This window comes from Mytilus galloprovincialis, chromosome 12 (genome assembly GCF_965363235.1).
Source record: "Mytilus galloprovincialis chromosome 12, xbMytGall1.hap1.1, whole genome shotgun sequence".
Lineage (NCBI taxonomy): Eukaryota > Metazoa > Mollusca > Bivalvia > Mytilida > Mytilidae > Mytilus > Mytilus galloprovincialis.
In genome coordinates, this window is record NC_134849.1 from 16,271,465 (window position 1) to 16,288,479 (window position 17,015).

Sequence of the window (17,015 nt, forward strand, 5' to 3'; positions counted from 1 at the left end):
TCATCTACATTTAACTGATCATAAATTCAAAGGGGGAAAAAACATGCAAATATTAGTGATGAGGGCAGGGTTGATACAAATTGAAACGAACTCAATGATTAGGTGTATTCTAAAACAAGAACAAAGGATAAAGTCTTTATAGAATTGATCATTATGTCAAATGTTATAATGCAATATGATTTTAAAAAAATAAAATAATTACTGTGTAATAAAATTATTCTCGTGTGTTTCTTGCATAAAAAAAGAGAGAATATACTAAGGGACAAATGTATATCTTTCGTCATCATTAAGATATGAACTTCTGAATGAAAAAACTAACATATAGGGAATTTCCCCACCAGTAGAATAATCTCCGTATTTTCTTTTATTTAACAACATTGATAACTTTAAACGGAAACTTACAATCTGATACATCATTGTTTACACGCATTTTTGTCTCACTAGGAAGTTATACTTGTAACTGACATTTTATCAAATTGTTTTATCAATATGTTAGATTTCATTTAAACAGTCGTAACTTTTATCTTTTCTGTTTTACAACTGGTCAACATTTTAATAGGAAATTATTTTTCTTAAACACTTTCGTTCTAGTCTTCATCGCCGTATAATAGAATCGACAACAAACTTTTGAGAAATAAATTATGAAGTTAGTTTTGTGAAAATATCGTATGGAAATGTTTTTTTTTATATGTACCTTATGTGTCAAAGATGTAAAAATACCAGTAAATAAATTACCAATTAGAAAGGTAATTTTCATCTGAAATATTCACATTCGTTTGGTATACAAAATAAAAGGAACAGACTACAAAATAGAAGTATACAAACACAATATATTTTGATTTCAGCTATGCTTTGGCTTTATCATGTTTATGTTTAAACGTTTCATAGCAATATGTTCATTTACATAATGTGGAGAAGGATCTGCTTGCCATTGTTTGGTTGTCTATGTTGTGTCATGTGTACTATTGTTTGTCTGTGTGTCCTTTTCATTTTTAGCCATGGCGTTGTCAGTTTATTTTCGATTTATGATTTTGACTGTCCCTCTTGTGTCTTTCGTCCCTCTTTTACATAAACTTTGCAAATACAATACAGTTTCGTATTTTGTCTTTGATACTTTTAAAACTATCCAACGCGTACATTTTGATCATGTGAGGAAAATTATAAACTGTGACAGCGAACATTCGAATCCAAAACTTAAACACCTCGTGAATAGGTTTGCTACTATAAATAACTCCATGACAATTCAGGTAAACCTAGAAAAGAGTGTCTGACGTATTTCGTTTATAACGTGTAGATTCATTTTTTGAACAACCAACAGTATATAAATTAGCTACCGTCAAGTAAAGAATAGTAAATTATGAGCATAACACTCACCAATGATCCACTGTATATATGCGATATTTGTTTTATAAAGTCAGAAAGACTTTTTTAAATGTGACTAACATAGCTAAAAAACAGTTTTTACGTGTTTCAAGCCCGTTGGTCTACTGTAAAATACGATATGTATGTTTCCATTTTTTTATTCTTTTCATTATAAATCATTTCGACAATCCATGTTTTTGTTTTTGCCATTTGATCAGGGACTTACTTTTCTGAATATTCCTCGGAGTTCAGCATATTTGTGATTTTTCTTTTTAATAGATTGGGTTTTGATTTAAGCAGCCAGTCGGGTCCTAATATGGGCGTATTATCTAGTGCTAATTGTTTGGACGGCACCACGTTCTTAGTCAATAATGTTTTCTTATAAGTAAATCAAGGGTTAAAAATTGACATATTGAGCTAATACTGATCTCTTCTCAAAAACTAAGCCAAAAAACCAGTCCGTTCATTTAATTTGCCGTGTTAACTTTTTTGAATTTTATCTTTTGTTGTGCAGTAGTCATGAAAAAAATATTTTTGACTACATTAACGTTGAAAAAAATATATTAACAATTTTTGACGTGTCAACTCAATTCTTGTTTTTAAGATGTTTGATTCATTTCAAAAGTGTTTCGATCCTATATCTTTACAACGATATTATACCTTACAAGTTTCAGCATACACGTTTATATGTTATAATAGTTCCTTAAACGCTGTGAAGCAGTTTTTATAGCGTTTGAAAAAGTTTTCATCCGTGCAACTTAACAATGAATGTAAACTAAACAGGGTATTGAGGATTGTCCATAACTCCATCATCGTTATTTTCTGGGTCCTTGACTATCCTTCTTTGTGTATACAAAAAGAATCACACTCTATATACTACTTATCTTAAAAACTCACATACCTATTTTGTAGTTATTCAAGATAATCAAGGGTTTCGGTATATGAATCATTTTACAGAAAAATCTATATCTTATTAAATTTAACTCTTTCCATTTTAATGCAAAGAATCAAAGTTTGACACATCATACAAATTGTGAATCTGGTTATTATCTATTATTTTTTTTTAATTTTCTAAGTACATCACGTTTATCATTGATATGATCATAAGTATTAAATAATTGTTAACAAATTTTGTATTTTTGAAATACTGAGGCATTTCTACCTCAGGAAAAGACTGCATAAGCTGTTTCTGATTAGTTTATTGTTAAATTATAGACACAACTATGATACAGTGATAAAGACGGTGTCTTTTTATGACCCGTTTTATGCTTCTGCAGTGCTGTTGACAATATGATTTGAAACTAGAATCCAGTAATAAAACTCTGTCCACTATAATACGTCTGTCGTCGCCATGTTAAGAAAAACAAACTGACTGTGTGTGGTTTAAGAGCCACATTTGCGAATAGAAAAAACAATGCGAATAAATTGAACTGCTACATTTGTTTACTCTAGTTGATTTATTCTACTTAGTATTGCGCTTTCCTCTGAATGTATTCTACAGCCAAAAAAAAAACAGTAAAAATTTAACTTCGAGCAATAGGTCCATTTAACTACATAGATAACAGCAAACGGAAACTTACAATTTGAAACGTCATTGTATAAATAAATGTTTGTCACACTAGGAAGTTATTCTTGAATGAATGAATGAATGAATGAATGAATGAACTTTAATGAATGAATGAATGAATGAATGAATGAATGAATGAATGAATGAATGAATGAATGAATGAATGAATGAATGAATGAATGAATGAATGAATGAATGAATGAATGTTCTCACAAAACTACATGTAATAGTTACAGAAATGAATTTATAAGCCTGCACATGTGTGATCAAATAACGTAACTTAACTTGGAGGACTGACTTTCACCAGTATTGTTTTTATAAACTCACATATTTTTTTCTAAAATGATAGTATGGTCTGAATTAAATAATCTAAGTTATTTGTATGCATTCGGATTTTTCCAGCAATATTAGGGTAAAAATTTCTTTCTCTCTAGATCTAAAGATTTACAAGTCATGATATAATGAAATTCGTCACCGATTTCACTTGAATTGCATAGATGACAAGGTCTGTCGTTTCGGGACAACTTATACACAAATATTCATTACACGCTATATCTAGTTCTATCTGTATTATATATTTACTATTGTACTGTCTAAACCTTTTTTTTTTATTTGGACATAAAAATATTCCATTCGTAATCATAGAATCATTGACTGACAACTATACATCTTTCTTACTTGATGCCTCATCCCCAGTATACATTACCTTGTACATTTTGTGCATTTAACCACCTTGATAGCAGAAACTATACACTAGAGGCTCCAAGGAGCCTGTGTCGCTCACCTTATATTTTTATTAGCAATTGATGGATGTGATAATGTAACCGTTATACCTTTGCTTTTGTTTTAGAGATATAAGTCAAAAACTGCATTTTTCTATTTTTAGTCATGTCTGTCATTTTGATTGGCAGCATAATGACGAGGCACATATTTTAAACTGGAAACCCTAATGCTTATTGTGGCCAAGTTTATTTCAGTTGTAAAAGATAACAAAATTTACGAAAAATTGTTAAATTTTGTCTTTAAAGGGCAATAACTCCTTATGAGGTAAATTAATTATTTTGATCATGTTTTACTTATTGTAGATCTTACTTTGCTAAACACTATTGCTGCTTACAGTTTATCTCTATTTATGATGATATTCAAGATAATAACCAAAGACTGCAAAATTCCCTTAAAATTACAAATTCAGGGGCAACAATATAACAACAAATTGTCTAATTTGTCTGAAAATTTCAAAAGTCAAATTGATCTGGACCTGATAAACAATTTTACCCCCAGTTAGATTTGCTATAAATGCTTTGGTGTCAGAGATATAAGCCAAAAATCTTCATTTTACCCCTATGCATTATTTTTAGCAATGGCGGCCATCTTGATTGGTTAGACGGGTTATCGGACACGTTTGAGAGTGTTAACTATTACACAATTGGCTTGGTTTTTAGTTATTGAAGATAATAACCAGGGACCAGTGAAACGCAAAAAAAAAGTTAGTAGATTGGTTTAGTACAATAAATCAATAAACTTAGAAGAATTTTTTTATACAAAAAAAAAAAATAAAACAAATACGCATTATGTAACATTAGTCACTTAAATTTAACAAAGTGGGTTTTTTTCAGTTTGTAAATCATGTAAATCCAATGTAAAAAGTTTCAACTAATCAATAACTGTAAAGTATATATCGTTGTTACAAGTATTCCTGTTTTCCATTTTTAAATCAGCGTATTGCGATGTGTCCTTGAAAAGTTCAGTTTTCCTACAAAAAAAGTGATATTTTTCATAGCTGTTTTCAAAGTTTAGATTTTAACAAATGTACATGGAGACATTGTACGTACTTACCACAGCATGAATAATGTGAATTTAAGTTAATCAGGTGTCCACGTAAACGAATCAATTGACAGAAAAATATATATGAGACTCTTTCCAAAACAAAGCACAATGTCACTTGACAACATATCTCGAAAATTGTGCATCAGTTTATTTTCAAAATGTCTCTTAATTTTCTATGAACATACCTTTAAGTGAAAAATAGATATGAAAATGATACATTGAAAAACTTCATGTAGTTCTATCTAAGACCCTATTTTAGTTGTCGTCGGATACATGTAATAACATTTTAAAATTGTTAATATATTGAAAGGTATGTATTAGTGAAATTGGTAATACCTGAGTTTACGAATGAGTAGTATGATACCAAAACATAACAAGTTTAAACCAACACTTCCTCCTATGATAGCTCCTGGAAGACAATGACATATTTTAAATCAAAGACAAACAGGTGCATAGTGAAAGTAAACAAAATTGATGTGTTAACGGACATACCTATTTTCGACGTAATTTCCGAGTGCTCATATCACCGTTTGATATTTTAGTTTATACTATTGACTGTTATTGTGTTTAATTAAGAATGATCTGAGGTATATCAAAGGTACTCTGTGTATTTTGACGCTGTTGGCTTACTGAAACAAGATTTGGTGACAATTCCGCTTTAATGTGTTGGTCAAATTTAATCGTACCATATTTAAAAGTTTTGAAATAGTTTAACCGTCAAAATGAGGTTTAAACCGTCTCTGAAGTATGCTCTTCTGTTAGTGGCATTTTACAAACATTATTTTAGATATAATGTCATCAGATTTACTGCATGAAATTATATACCTCATGTTCTCATCTGACAACAAGAAAATAAATTATGCAAAGAGTCAATTTTTCAACAAGACAAGAGACGCAACAAATCAATCAAGTATATTCACTATTTAAATTGTGTGAGAAAGGAGCCAATTTTGACAAAAATTACAGATATAAAGTAAGAATATAGTTTCTTCAATATCAATTTTGATTGCAGGATGTTTGCATGAGTGTCTTTGTCTATGGCTTAGAATAAATATATAGATGAATCGTTACCAACGAGTGCGGCTGCTGTAAATCCTTTATGACACTCATTTGTCACTTTTTCAAAAGGTGTTACCCCAGACGTTATACCTACAAAATATACAACCTGATTGTTCATTTATGATTTAATATGTTTACTTGCTAAAAATTAAACATGTGGTATTTGCTATAGTAGTAACAAAATTGAAACATATCGAATCCATGTCTCAAATGCAATAAAACTTCCTTATGTTTAATCATATTTAAATGTAAGGTGAACATATTTATAAAATACAACACTTGAAATGATATGTTTGCTAGTCACAAATGCACTCACAGTCAGTTACACACAAGGCACAAAGAAAACCACTCACATATACATAAAAAGGACGTCACGTGTACGAAAATGAAAGAAATGTATATCAATGCAAGTAGTTATAAAAACATTTGTTTCAAACTGTTCAACTCTACGAAAACAAAATACTGTCAATATATAAATGTCAGAGTGGTTAATGACCACATAAAATGTATTAAATAGGGTGTTGATATGCTAACGTATTATGCTGCATACAAACGTTTATTCACACTGTAAATAATATTCATATTAAACATTTATGTCAAATGTTGACTTGAAGTTTCATTCGAATATGTGAATTTGATTAGGAACATATATAATGCCTACAAACTTAAAATGTGCGTACCGTACCTGAAAATAGTGGAACCGTTACAAATGTATATATGCCATAGCTCTGCTTGTGGGTGCTGAGTAGTATGTTCACTTAAATTCATTTTCGAACCGTCCGTCAATGAATGAATGTGTAAATGAGAGTGGGTAAAGTCTTAGTATAGTACTTGTATAATAACTGTACTATCTGATAAATTGCTACGGTGAGATAAAATTGCAAATATGTAGGTAAAAAAAGTGACGTTGATTCTGATTTCAATTTGTTTTTCATTTCTAATGATCCTATGGTAATGATGCTCTCTCTGTTAGATTTGCAATCTTCGGCTTATATTCACATGTATACTTATTCAGATAGGAATATAAAAGTACATGATACATGTATGATGCGTGCCTTTATGTATCTTTTTTCTAATGCGCAACACACTTGCAAGACAGTTTTTAAAAAGAAATAAAACATTTGCATCATTTACATCTGTCATAACATGTTACATCCAAAAAGATATATCCAGCAAAAACAGTATCTAGAACCTATATCAAAAGATTAAAGAATGTAATTTAAATAATTGCCTGACATACTTTTTACTAACGTTGTCTTAGTATTTCCCTGGTTTTCTATAATTTGCTTTGGTGTCATCCCTAAGGAAGACAACGTTGTGAAGAGTACATGGTCTGTTTTTGAACTTTCTATAAGAAATGTATAAATATTATTTTTTTTTATCACTTTCATACTTAAGCAAACTAGACAGATATAACTTGAATTCTAATACTGGTTACAACAGTTTTTGACAAGCTTGTCACATTCACTGTGAAAGCAATTGAATCTTATCGGTGTTTTCACTGTCTGTTCAAATCTGCTCAGCTCATCAGAAAATTGCATATCACAGCTTTTTTACATCCAATAGGTTGACCAGCTTCAATAAGATTGATCTGGACATATCATCAACGTCATAAAGAATTAACCCACGTTGGTTAGTTCGCCACGAAGGCATCAAGTCATCATCTGGTTTGCTTGTGAAACAAATAAAACACTCGTGTCTCACATATTGTATTTTCAAATATATAAGTGTAGTCTGAAAATGTGATCATCAAATTTTTATAAGGTTCATGTAAATTATCTTCTGTTCGACACAATATGAAGTGTTTTTAAACTCAATTGCTGTGCTCACTCGACACATAAACAAGCTCTTGTTATAACTCGCACATGGTAGTTTCGAATATCAACATACTGACAACCTGATATTTTGAAAATTTTTAACAAAATTTATCTCGTAATGCATAATAGGATTCAATACTATTTATTTCTATTTTTAGAAATCGATTGCCATTTCTTACTTTCAATTAAAATCGCGACTAACCCACAAAGAGCTGTTTCATCTGCAGGCCCTGTTTTTATTGAATTTTCTAACATGACGTCATTCAAACGCTTTGAGTACACACCCGTGGTAAAATATAAATATATATTGTTTTGGTTGTTCCGATCGTACTCACACGTCATATGCTTTTTTTATGAATAAGCTACCCGACGTCATATAACGTTGACGTCTAAATATAAGCATTTAACTGGAAAATACACGCTTGTGAAACAGAAAAATCATCACAACAAGGAAACGTAAGCAAACGATTCTAAAATGTGTTATATAGGCCATTTTTGTACACATATAAGGCATTTAAGTACAATTATCATTTAGATTTCTCCGAACCTATCTAAATATGTTTTTGTAAATAGTTTAATCATGAAATATATTCAGTTTGCTCTGTTCTTTTACGTCAATTTAATCGTGCGTTTATTTATAGGAACGGCAAATAAAGCCTTCACCTAGAGCGTTTCGATCCAAAACAATTGCCTTAATTGTCCTATTAGAATCGAAATAATTCATGGGGGCTTAAGTATATCGTAATTTTACCACGGGTTGTCCCTTTATGCCAATAGTTTACCCCTCGCTATCGCTCAGGGTAAGATATTTGTCATAAAGGTCCATATATATATTCTAGCCCCATGAATTAGTTCTTAAACATTTTTACCCAGATTCAATTAACTCGTTTGACAGCTTCAGTAACAATTTTATCCGACATTCATCTAGAACTACCTCTATAACAGGACCTTTCTATAACATTTGCTGTTAATTTGTTCTCGTACTGAACACGCATGCTGTTGCAATTGGACATTAAACAACACACAATCAATCATCAACAAATTTTGTCGGTTGTCCTTTCGGTCACTATGTTGTCTGTTGTTATCATCATCGGTTTTGATTTTTTCCTATCAATCTATCTAGCTATTTGACATGTTCGTATTTTCTCAAATCAAATACTAGTAACAGATAAGTTGTCAGTTGAAAACGTATATATGTACTTTAGGTACGCATCTTCATACATGATATATACAGATTTCAATTTATAGAGATGAAGTGATAGGAAAAATCTTCTTGCCCTTAGACCAATATTATAGTACAGGGGGATGAATTTTTAGAAATTATCTCACCACAATTAATGAGAATGATTTTTACGTTGAAATATGGCTCATCATAACAGTGAAATGATTTTGCTTTTACAAATGTATTTAGCGTTTCGATAAACGTGTGATATCTTCCGCCTCTTTGACTTTTCAACTCAATTAGACATGTAACATAACATCCATTGTTTCTTTTTTATACTTACGATCACTTCTACAAATAAACCATTGCAGCGTTTCGTTACAAGCCATTTCAATCTTTTTAAATATCGTGTTGCCATTTATAATATTGATAACACCTGCCGGACACATCAATGGTGTGTTGGTACAATCTTTTAAATAAAAATTAATTCATCAAAACATAAATTATGCCGTTTTTATCATACACGGTGTTATAGTAATATCGTTTGCAGGTTCTGTTATTACATTGTTGTCAGTGTAAATGGAACTTTATGTAACTGTTATACAAGTGAGAGGTTTATTTAGCTAAGTGTAATCCACCATTTTCTACACATTGAAATGCTTGTACCTGTGTCAAGACTATAACATGCAGAATTGGTTTTGCAATATGATATGATATTAAGATTGTGTATATAAAAGCAAACACAGATTTTATACATATGACAATTTAAGGACATACAGACAATTCTTTGTGGAGGTAATCACGTCTTTATGTATAATGTGTGATTTTTTCTATCAAAACTTAAAGATTCATTCAATGCATTCAGAAAAAAATCATAACATAACATTTAACTTTTCCTCAGAGTAAAATGGAAAAAGAAAGGATAGCTAGTATACAGGTACTTGCTTTAACTTTGTCATAAAGTACAAACTAATGATAACATTATAGTTTATCAGCCTAGTTTGAAATGTTTCTACATTGCAGAAATTCAAAAATGAGTCTAGCTGTCAACTAAGCCAATACGACTTGATATATAGTAAGCACCTTTCGATGTTACTGGTGTACAATCTTATACATAAAGTATAGGCTAGAACTAAAGAGGTCTTTCTACAGACGATGCAATCGCTTATACCTTAATCCCCGTTGCTATAACCCGATTGAAGACATAAAAGTGCATGCACCATCATATATTTAATTATTTTTTTTATTGTTTAATACTTCCTTTGTGTGAATATACCATTATGTAAACCTTTGTTCATACATGTTGTGCTAGTCCATTTGTTAAAATTATAAAGAAAATTCATTATAAAAAAAGTACATGTAAATATATCTAAAAGACATAGACATGGACTTTTGATATACTCATTGAAATCTATTGTTTTGTTTGGTTTTAGTTAGATCGTCGTCTGTCCGTTTGCTGCTGTTGAAATTATCAAGTACCGATATGAATCTAGTGGGTGTGTTAATAACTTTAGAGCGAAAAATCGATACTGATATTTTATAAAATGGTTGGAAAGGCTACTATTGACATGTGTTATCTTGTTTCGTCTCTTGATCTGTTAAAAAGCGGACGTTTCCATGATTAAGTTATTTGTTTAACATTATCCTACTTCTGATTTATTAAGTAACTTTGTATCACCACAAATAAGAGAATATACATAACAATTATTAGCATTGTGTTCGGTTTTGTATTTCGGTCGTAGTCTGATTGACGTTTTGTCATACATTTTCCAGACATAAAAATGTGTTTTTTGTAATAAATTAACTTGATGTTTTGAAAAAGCTACACATAAAATCTTAGATATATCTATAGACTTACTTGTTTCAAAACACTCTGTTTTATGTTCTCTAATAACATTCGTCCATGCCGGAATTCCTGAAAATTTAGAATTTCCAGTTTGATGACAAAAAGTTGAAGGTAACAACAGTTGTTGCTTTGATTTACAAAACCTCGCTCCTTCGTGTTGTGTAGCTCCCCAGTATGAGGAGGTTCTGTCTTCTGAAAAAAATGAAACATTAATCAAATTACAATAAAATAAAAACAAAATATACTTTGCTCATTAGTATGTACGATTCAAAATTTTTGACAAGCATGCAGATATAGCTTTTCACTAATCATAAATACCTTAATAATAAACTAGTTATTTTCCGGAACATTATTGCGCAGTGTTGTAATCGATTTAGTACTACGCATACTACAAAAGTGGTTCAAGAAGAAATGTTGATTTCTCTATTTCTTCTACGAGTAAACAAGCTAGACTATACGCCTGTGTGTTGGTGTAAATGACTATTCCTCTTGTTATAAGTGCTAATATTCTATATCTTTTCAAGCAGTTAATGAATTTAATGATAGTTCAAGATATGTACAACATGTGTTATAAACAAAACATTACAATAATTTTAAGAAACGCTTTATCTTTTCAATTCAACGAATATTTCTGGTATATTCCTAGTGAATGCTCTTAATTTATTGTTTTTTGTCTAACCATATCAATTTTCATTGAGGATTATATAACTATAAATTGTAATTACCACATCTAGCAACGGTTGTTAAATCCTTTGCATTACAATTTCGTGCTTCAAACATGTGTGACTGAGCACTGCCCTTTGAACATCCTCCACAGCAGAATGTCATGCAGTTTCCAGGATCGTCTGAATCAAAAACTGTTCCAAGAAACTCTGTATTAAAAGCAACAATATGTTACCGGTCTTGATATCTAAAAAATTCAAAAGCTCAGCAAAACCAGAATTTGAAAGAAAAAACATGGACAGTCGCACAGCGGGGGGAATCGATTGCGTCTACAGATTCACAAGCACAACATTGCATGTAAATCAAAACTATTCAAAATATCAATATATGAGCATAATCTGATGATACGGTGGTGTGTAGATTAAATATATTTACAAATACGCTTTTACAATAGGACGAAGTAAACAGACAGAATGAGCTACGAACGTGTCTCGATGTCTCTGGTTAAGTATATTATAAGTGACAACATTAGCCTAGTTATTCATTGCAAATGAAATGAAACCCCATAATTGATCTAGTACAATGTAAGTAAAATAGAAATTTACTAACCTTTGTATACATAGTAGGAATTCGACTCTTCGCATACACTCATATTCCTCTGATTATCAGTAACGACTTCATCTAGGATGCAAACACATCTTCTGGATTCAATCTTCTTATTATAAAAAAATATGAAAATATCCAGGAACATAAAACATGAAATGTGCAGAGAAGGACCAAAAATGACACTTAATTCAGAAATTGAAATTTTTAGTGCAAATACAATTGTAAGATCTAAAGTCAGTATACGAGTATTTACTACTTATTCATGTTATTCTATAGCTAATTTCCTTATCAAGCCCATGAATGTTTTATTCAAAATACAAATGGTTGGACCCACGTCTGCATTTTCAATTGATGTGGGTCTACGCATATGTGTCCCAAATAGCTTACATGTATGTCGTGCATGGCTATGTGTTGTGATAGAAGTAAATAGTGTAAGTGTTGTTGATCCTTCTACGGTAGATATATAAAAATTGAATTGAAATATTTGTTAATTAATTATGTTCAACAAAAATTCAATGCAGCACTTTTCAACTATACATATGTTCTCTGTTTATTATACATTGTAGTAATTCCATTTGCTACATCTGCATTTAGTTCACATACCTTGAATCCAAAATGTTTGACATGATGACACTTTTTCTGACATTCATCACGTGTGTTTATGGAATAGAATTCGGTGTTGTTCAATCCATCAACTTTATAACAACCTTAAAGCATAATATATATCATCAATACCATTATTGAATTATTCCCATGCAACAGACTAAATGCATTAAACTTTTTATATCATACTGCAACAAATATAGGTTATTATCAGTATTCTAATTGAACTTGACTGTATACATTTAGTTGTTTTTTAAATGATTTCCATGATTGGATTTGCAGTGTCTGGCCGTTTTATTTTGGTAATCGACACAAAATAACAGAAAACTGTATGCGCCTACACCGAATAGATTAAATGGATTTAATTTGAGGTCATTGCACGTGAATTTTTCGATTGGCGTCAGATTTCAAATATCTTAGTAAATAGATTTGTTTACCAATGTCGTCGTACTACCATTGTATCACTGCGTTTAATTTTCAAATCTTATCAGATATAGACAAATGTTGAAAGTAGCAAGATGTAAAGCACGATAATGAATACACATTTGTACATATTTTTGTGATATATTTTGCTAGAGGCCTAAAAACCACTGTTAATCACATCTGAAGTCCGTGATGATTACTCGACAATAACACATAATCGCCCAAAGTCTACAAAAATCCCAGAAAATAATGTGTATGATATCATCGAAAATTTCTAGACATGTTAGATGGACAAAAGACAGACAAGCACATAACACACTGGATTACTTGTGCCGTAAAGGCGAATTGAAAATTTCAGAGACACATAAGTATAACGAGAACTGATTTGCTTATTGTGCATGTGCAATAAATGTTAGTGTACATGTAGGCTTACGGATTTATAGCGCTAGAAACTTAGTTTATTTAACGACGGCTTTATTTAGTTGATTCTACAATGTATTTTGTACTTTAATCATCAAATCCTTTTAGGGGATTTATTAAGGAAAAAAGGATTTGTATCATGTTGTATTTTGATAAATATATTATTTTTACATAGTTTGAATGGCTAGTCAAACATACTCGTATTTTGATTTTTTGTGCCAAACGTTTAATAGTCACAGTTCCAATGGCTGAATTTCTGTTTACTTCAATATATACATGTTTTGTTTTCCGTATATTTCTAGTGAGGTTCAACACGACATTTTGTGGGCATTGACAAAAGGATACATACATGTAGCCTTAAATGAGCGTTTCTTAGACGACCATGTATTCAGTTTTTCTAGCACAAAAGGTTAACATAAGATTTCTTTTCTAGTACAGGTTATTGAATATACAATGTATAATGTACATGTCTATATTTTTCATTTATTTTGTCTTCCTAAATCGACAGCTCACAATAAGAAGTACTCGAGCAAGTAAACCAATAAAAGTGCTATTGTTGTTTTTAAATTTTTTAAATAGTTGAATTCAAATATATTTAGCGGAAAGATGACTGATCCTTCAACATATATATGGCGGGGTTAAGCTATTTTTATGAATTCCCGACCTTCCTTATGTTGATTTTCGTTTCAGAATGACATATCTGTCAAACAATTAATATATCTACTGTACAATGTTATTTATTCAATTTCCTTTTTAAGATGTGTGCATTGTCTTCAAAGACCAGTTTTTAGTATCAGTTTTTAAACTTACACATAATTATAATATTCGTTCGTAGATTCAACTGCTAATAATGTGATAACTTATAGGACATATAACCAAAAGAGACATGCGCATTTTATTTATATTGAATACAGTTTTTTTTTCTTCATTTTATAACCTTACAGTGGAACAATCTACAGTACCTATCATTTCAATCCATGGTGTGAATATTGAAGTTTTTCCAATCCAAAATTGTTGATTCTCTAATACATCGCTTCTTTTTAAAATTTCTTCCATTATCTCTAAACCATTTATCCCACATGATGAAGATGCATTATTCCAAGTCACTCCATAGGGAGAATAGTGAAGTATCTGCTCTCCTCCAACTAAAGACATATGGTCATAGGTTTAGGTTAAAAGTAGAAATGTTAAAAAAGCCGATAATTCAACATTGACCAAATGATGTTTATGTTATCCTATTAATTGACAATTAACAAACACGTAAACCTAGGTACTCAGTTTACCAGTGTTTCACCGCCAGCCTATTTAAACATGGTCTTATAGTATAAATATAATGGTTAAGGTAGATTGATGGTACATGTATACCCATCAATATTCTCGTATTTTATTTTAGAATTCTATCTCATAGGTTTCTATTTAGGCACATGAATGTGTTTTTTCATGAACAGTCTAAGCAAATTTGGACAAATGTGAAGGACCGTAGATTGAAAAAAAGCACGGTGACCCATACTTTTAACATATTTTTGAGAAAACCATAGATAAATCATTATTTTTGCTAAGTATAACACATTCTGTCTGAGGAAATATATACGTATGATCTACCTCAATAATCTTATTTAAGAATGAGCAAATCAAATCAAAACTTTAGATAACATTTGATATATCACCACAAAAAAAAACAACAATTAATCTAAAAATTATATGACAATGTCTCCCAATTTGTTTATACAAACATCGATTTCCTTGTTTCACAGATAACCATATTGATTATTGTTTGTAACGAAAGCCGGAATTGTTATTGTAATATAAAATCTGTATTGCTCTTTTAAACCATGAATTATTGCTACCAACCAAGTGCTAGCAAATGAAATCAACACTTTACTAAACATGCAGATCGCTTTTTGATTTGATTTTCCTCAAAAATGTTTAATTCCAATCATTGAAAAATTTATAAATACATACACAGTGGGAGCTATATGAATAAACGGCACATATAAAGAATATTTCATGTCTTCTTAGTACAGGTTTGTCCGATTGAGTTTGTACCTTTGTTTCTTACTAATTATCCACTTCCAATACAGAGAAATTGAAACATATATCAAATATGTTCTTGAGTAGCACCTTATACTACCATCGGTTTTGGTGAGGTTCGTGTTGCTCGTCATTTAGTCTTATATGTTGTATTGTGTACGCAGTTTGCAACCGGCTTATGAGTATATGTATCCCCTTGGTATCTTTCGACTATCTCTTTCAAAGTCTTATTAATTCTGAAATCTGTATCACATTCGTTCGTCAAATACATGATTCAGTACTAACAGTTTAACTTTGAATTTAGTTCCTTTTGAATGTAAAATCCTTACGCTTATCAAAAAGCTGACAATGTACGTATCTTATCACCCCCTTTTAAATTTATCCATTCATTGTTTTGTTAAAACGTTCACTTTTTGACAATGTAACAGTAAATTGTATTAATCGTAATGATTCAATAATTTACAAGTGTTTCGAAGATATATTTCTGTATTGAATTTAAAACGAATATCGAAAAAAATTAGAAAAAGTGACTGCTTTTTTCGTCCCCGGATATAAGAGAAATAGACGAAAACAATCATCACAAATGAGAATCATCTTTTATATCTTATACCCTGTACTTTCGAACGACATTCTGGAGACACTCTTTGAAAATTGGTATAGATCATGGCCTCTCACAGACACCAAGCTCAAAGTAAACTATAAACTTTTATGATGCAAAGCCCATTCCTATCAAAACAGTCAATTTAAGATCACATAATGTAAATACTCACATAGTGCAAACTGATGGACAATGAAAATTAACACAAAACTTATCATTTTACAAAATAAATTCTTATCTGATTGTAGAAGTCTTTTTCCGGTCAATGATGACAAATTGATAACAAACAAAAGACGTCTAAAAAAAAGGAAATTAATTTCAAATAACAAAAGTATAATAAACAACACGTCTTATCAAAAATATGTGCATATAAGGGCATAACGCAAAACTACACCCTCAAAGACACAACCCCTTATGAAGACTACGCTGTTGTCGTTGATAACTCCGGTTTGTTCCGGTTTTTAGGTTTATCAATATTTGTTAAGATATATCATTACTATGAAATACTGTTACGCTTTAAATATATATCTAGGATTCATATATCAGGAAAGTTGATTTTACACATCTGTCTCCAATTAAACAAATAATCAATTCGAAACGTCAACACGCAAATTCTTTCAGGTCTTTTTATTGTCCCCTTTTTGTCTTACGACTACATATATTAACCTCTCTGAACACAATATGCGGCACCGTCATAAACTATTAAGACCGGAATCTGTAATTAACATGTGGTTGTCGTTTTTAGTCGTTTCTTAATTTTTGTTTCGTCCTTTGTTTGGTTGTTGGTTTTCTCGTTAAATTGTTTTACATTAAGTTTGTTTTTCGCGGCTTTTTATAGTTGCTCATGGGATAGGGGATATGGTCATTGTTGAAGGACGTACAATGACCCTTACTTTTTAACCTCTGTTTCATTTTATTTGTTGTGGAGAGTCGTCTCAGTGTCAATCATATTACGTCTTCTTATTTTAATATAAACTAACTTTAGACTATAATAATACCGTCGATACACAAGTCATATTACATGAAAACTG

General features: G+C 30.7%; 1 protein-coding gene and 1 long non-coding RNA gene across 2 annotated transcripts; both read right to left on the bottom strand.

The window, feature by feature from the left end:
• Positions 1–5,073: 5,073 nt before the first annotated feature.
• On the bottom strand, positions 5,074–12,015 carry LOC143055229 (uncharacterized). The gene is made up of 7 exons (XM_076228362.1): positions 11,913–12,015; positions 11,366–11,512; positions 10,653–10,832; positions 9,138–9,263; positions 7,056–7,163; positions 5,828–5,905; positions 5,074–5,165 (listed from the first exon to the last, which is right to left on the bottom strand). Exons 1-7 carry the CDS (start codon positions 11,953–11,955, stop codon positions 5,074–5,076), a joined length of 774 nt encoding a protein of 257 aa, XP_076084477.1. The 5' UTR covers positions 11,956–12,015.
• A 496-nt stretch (positions 12,016–12,511) lies between these two features.
• On the bottom strand, positions 12,512–16,243 carry LOC143055582 (uncharacterized). Its single transcript, XR_012972094.1, has 3 exons — positions 16,157–16,243; positions 14,318–14,500; positions 12,512–12,616 (listed from the first exon to the last, which is right to left on the bottom strand). It is a non-coding gene; the product is annotated as an uncharacterized LOC143055582 (long non-coding RNA).
• Between the last annotated feature and the right edge of the window lie 772 nt (positions 16,244–17,015).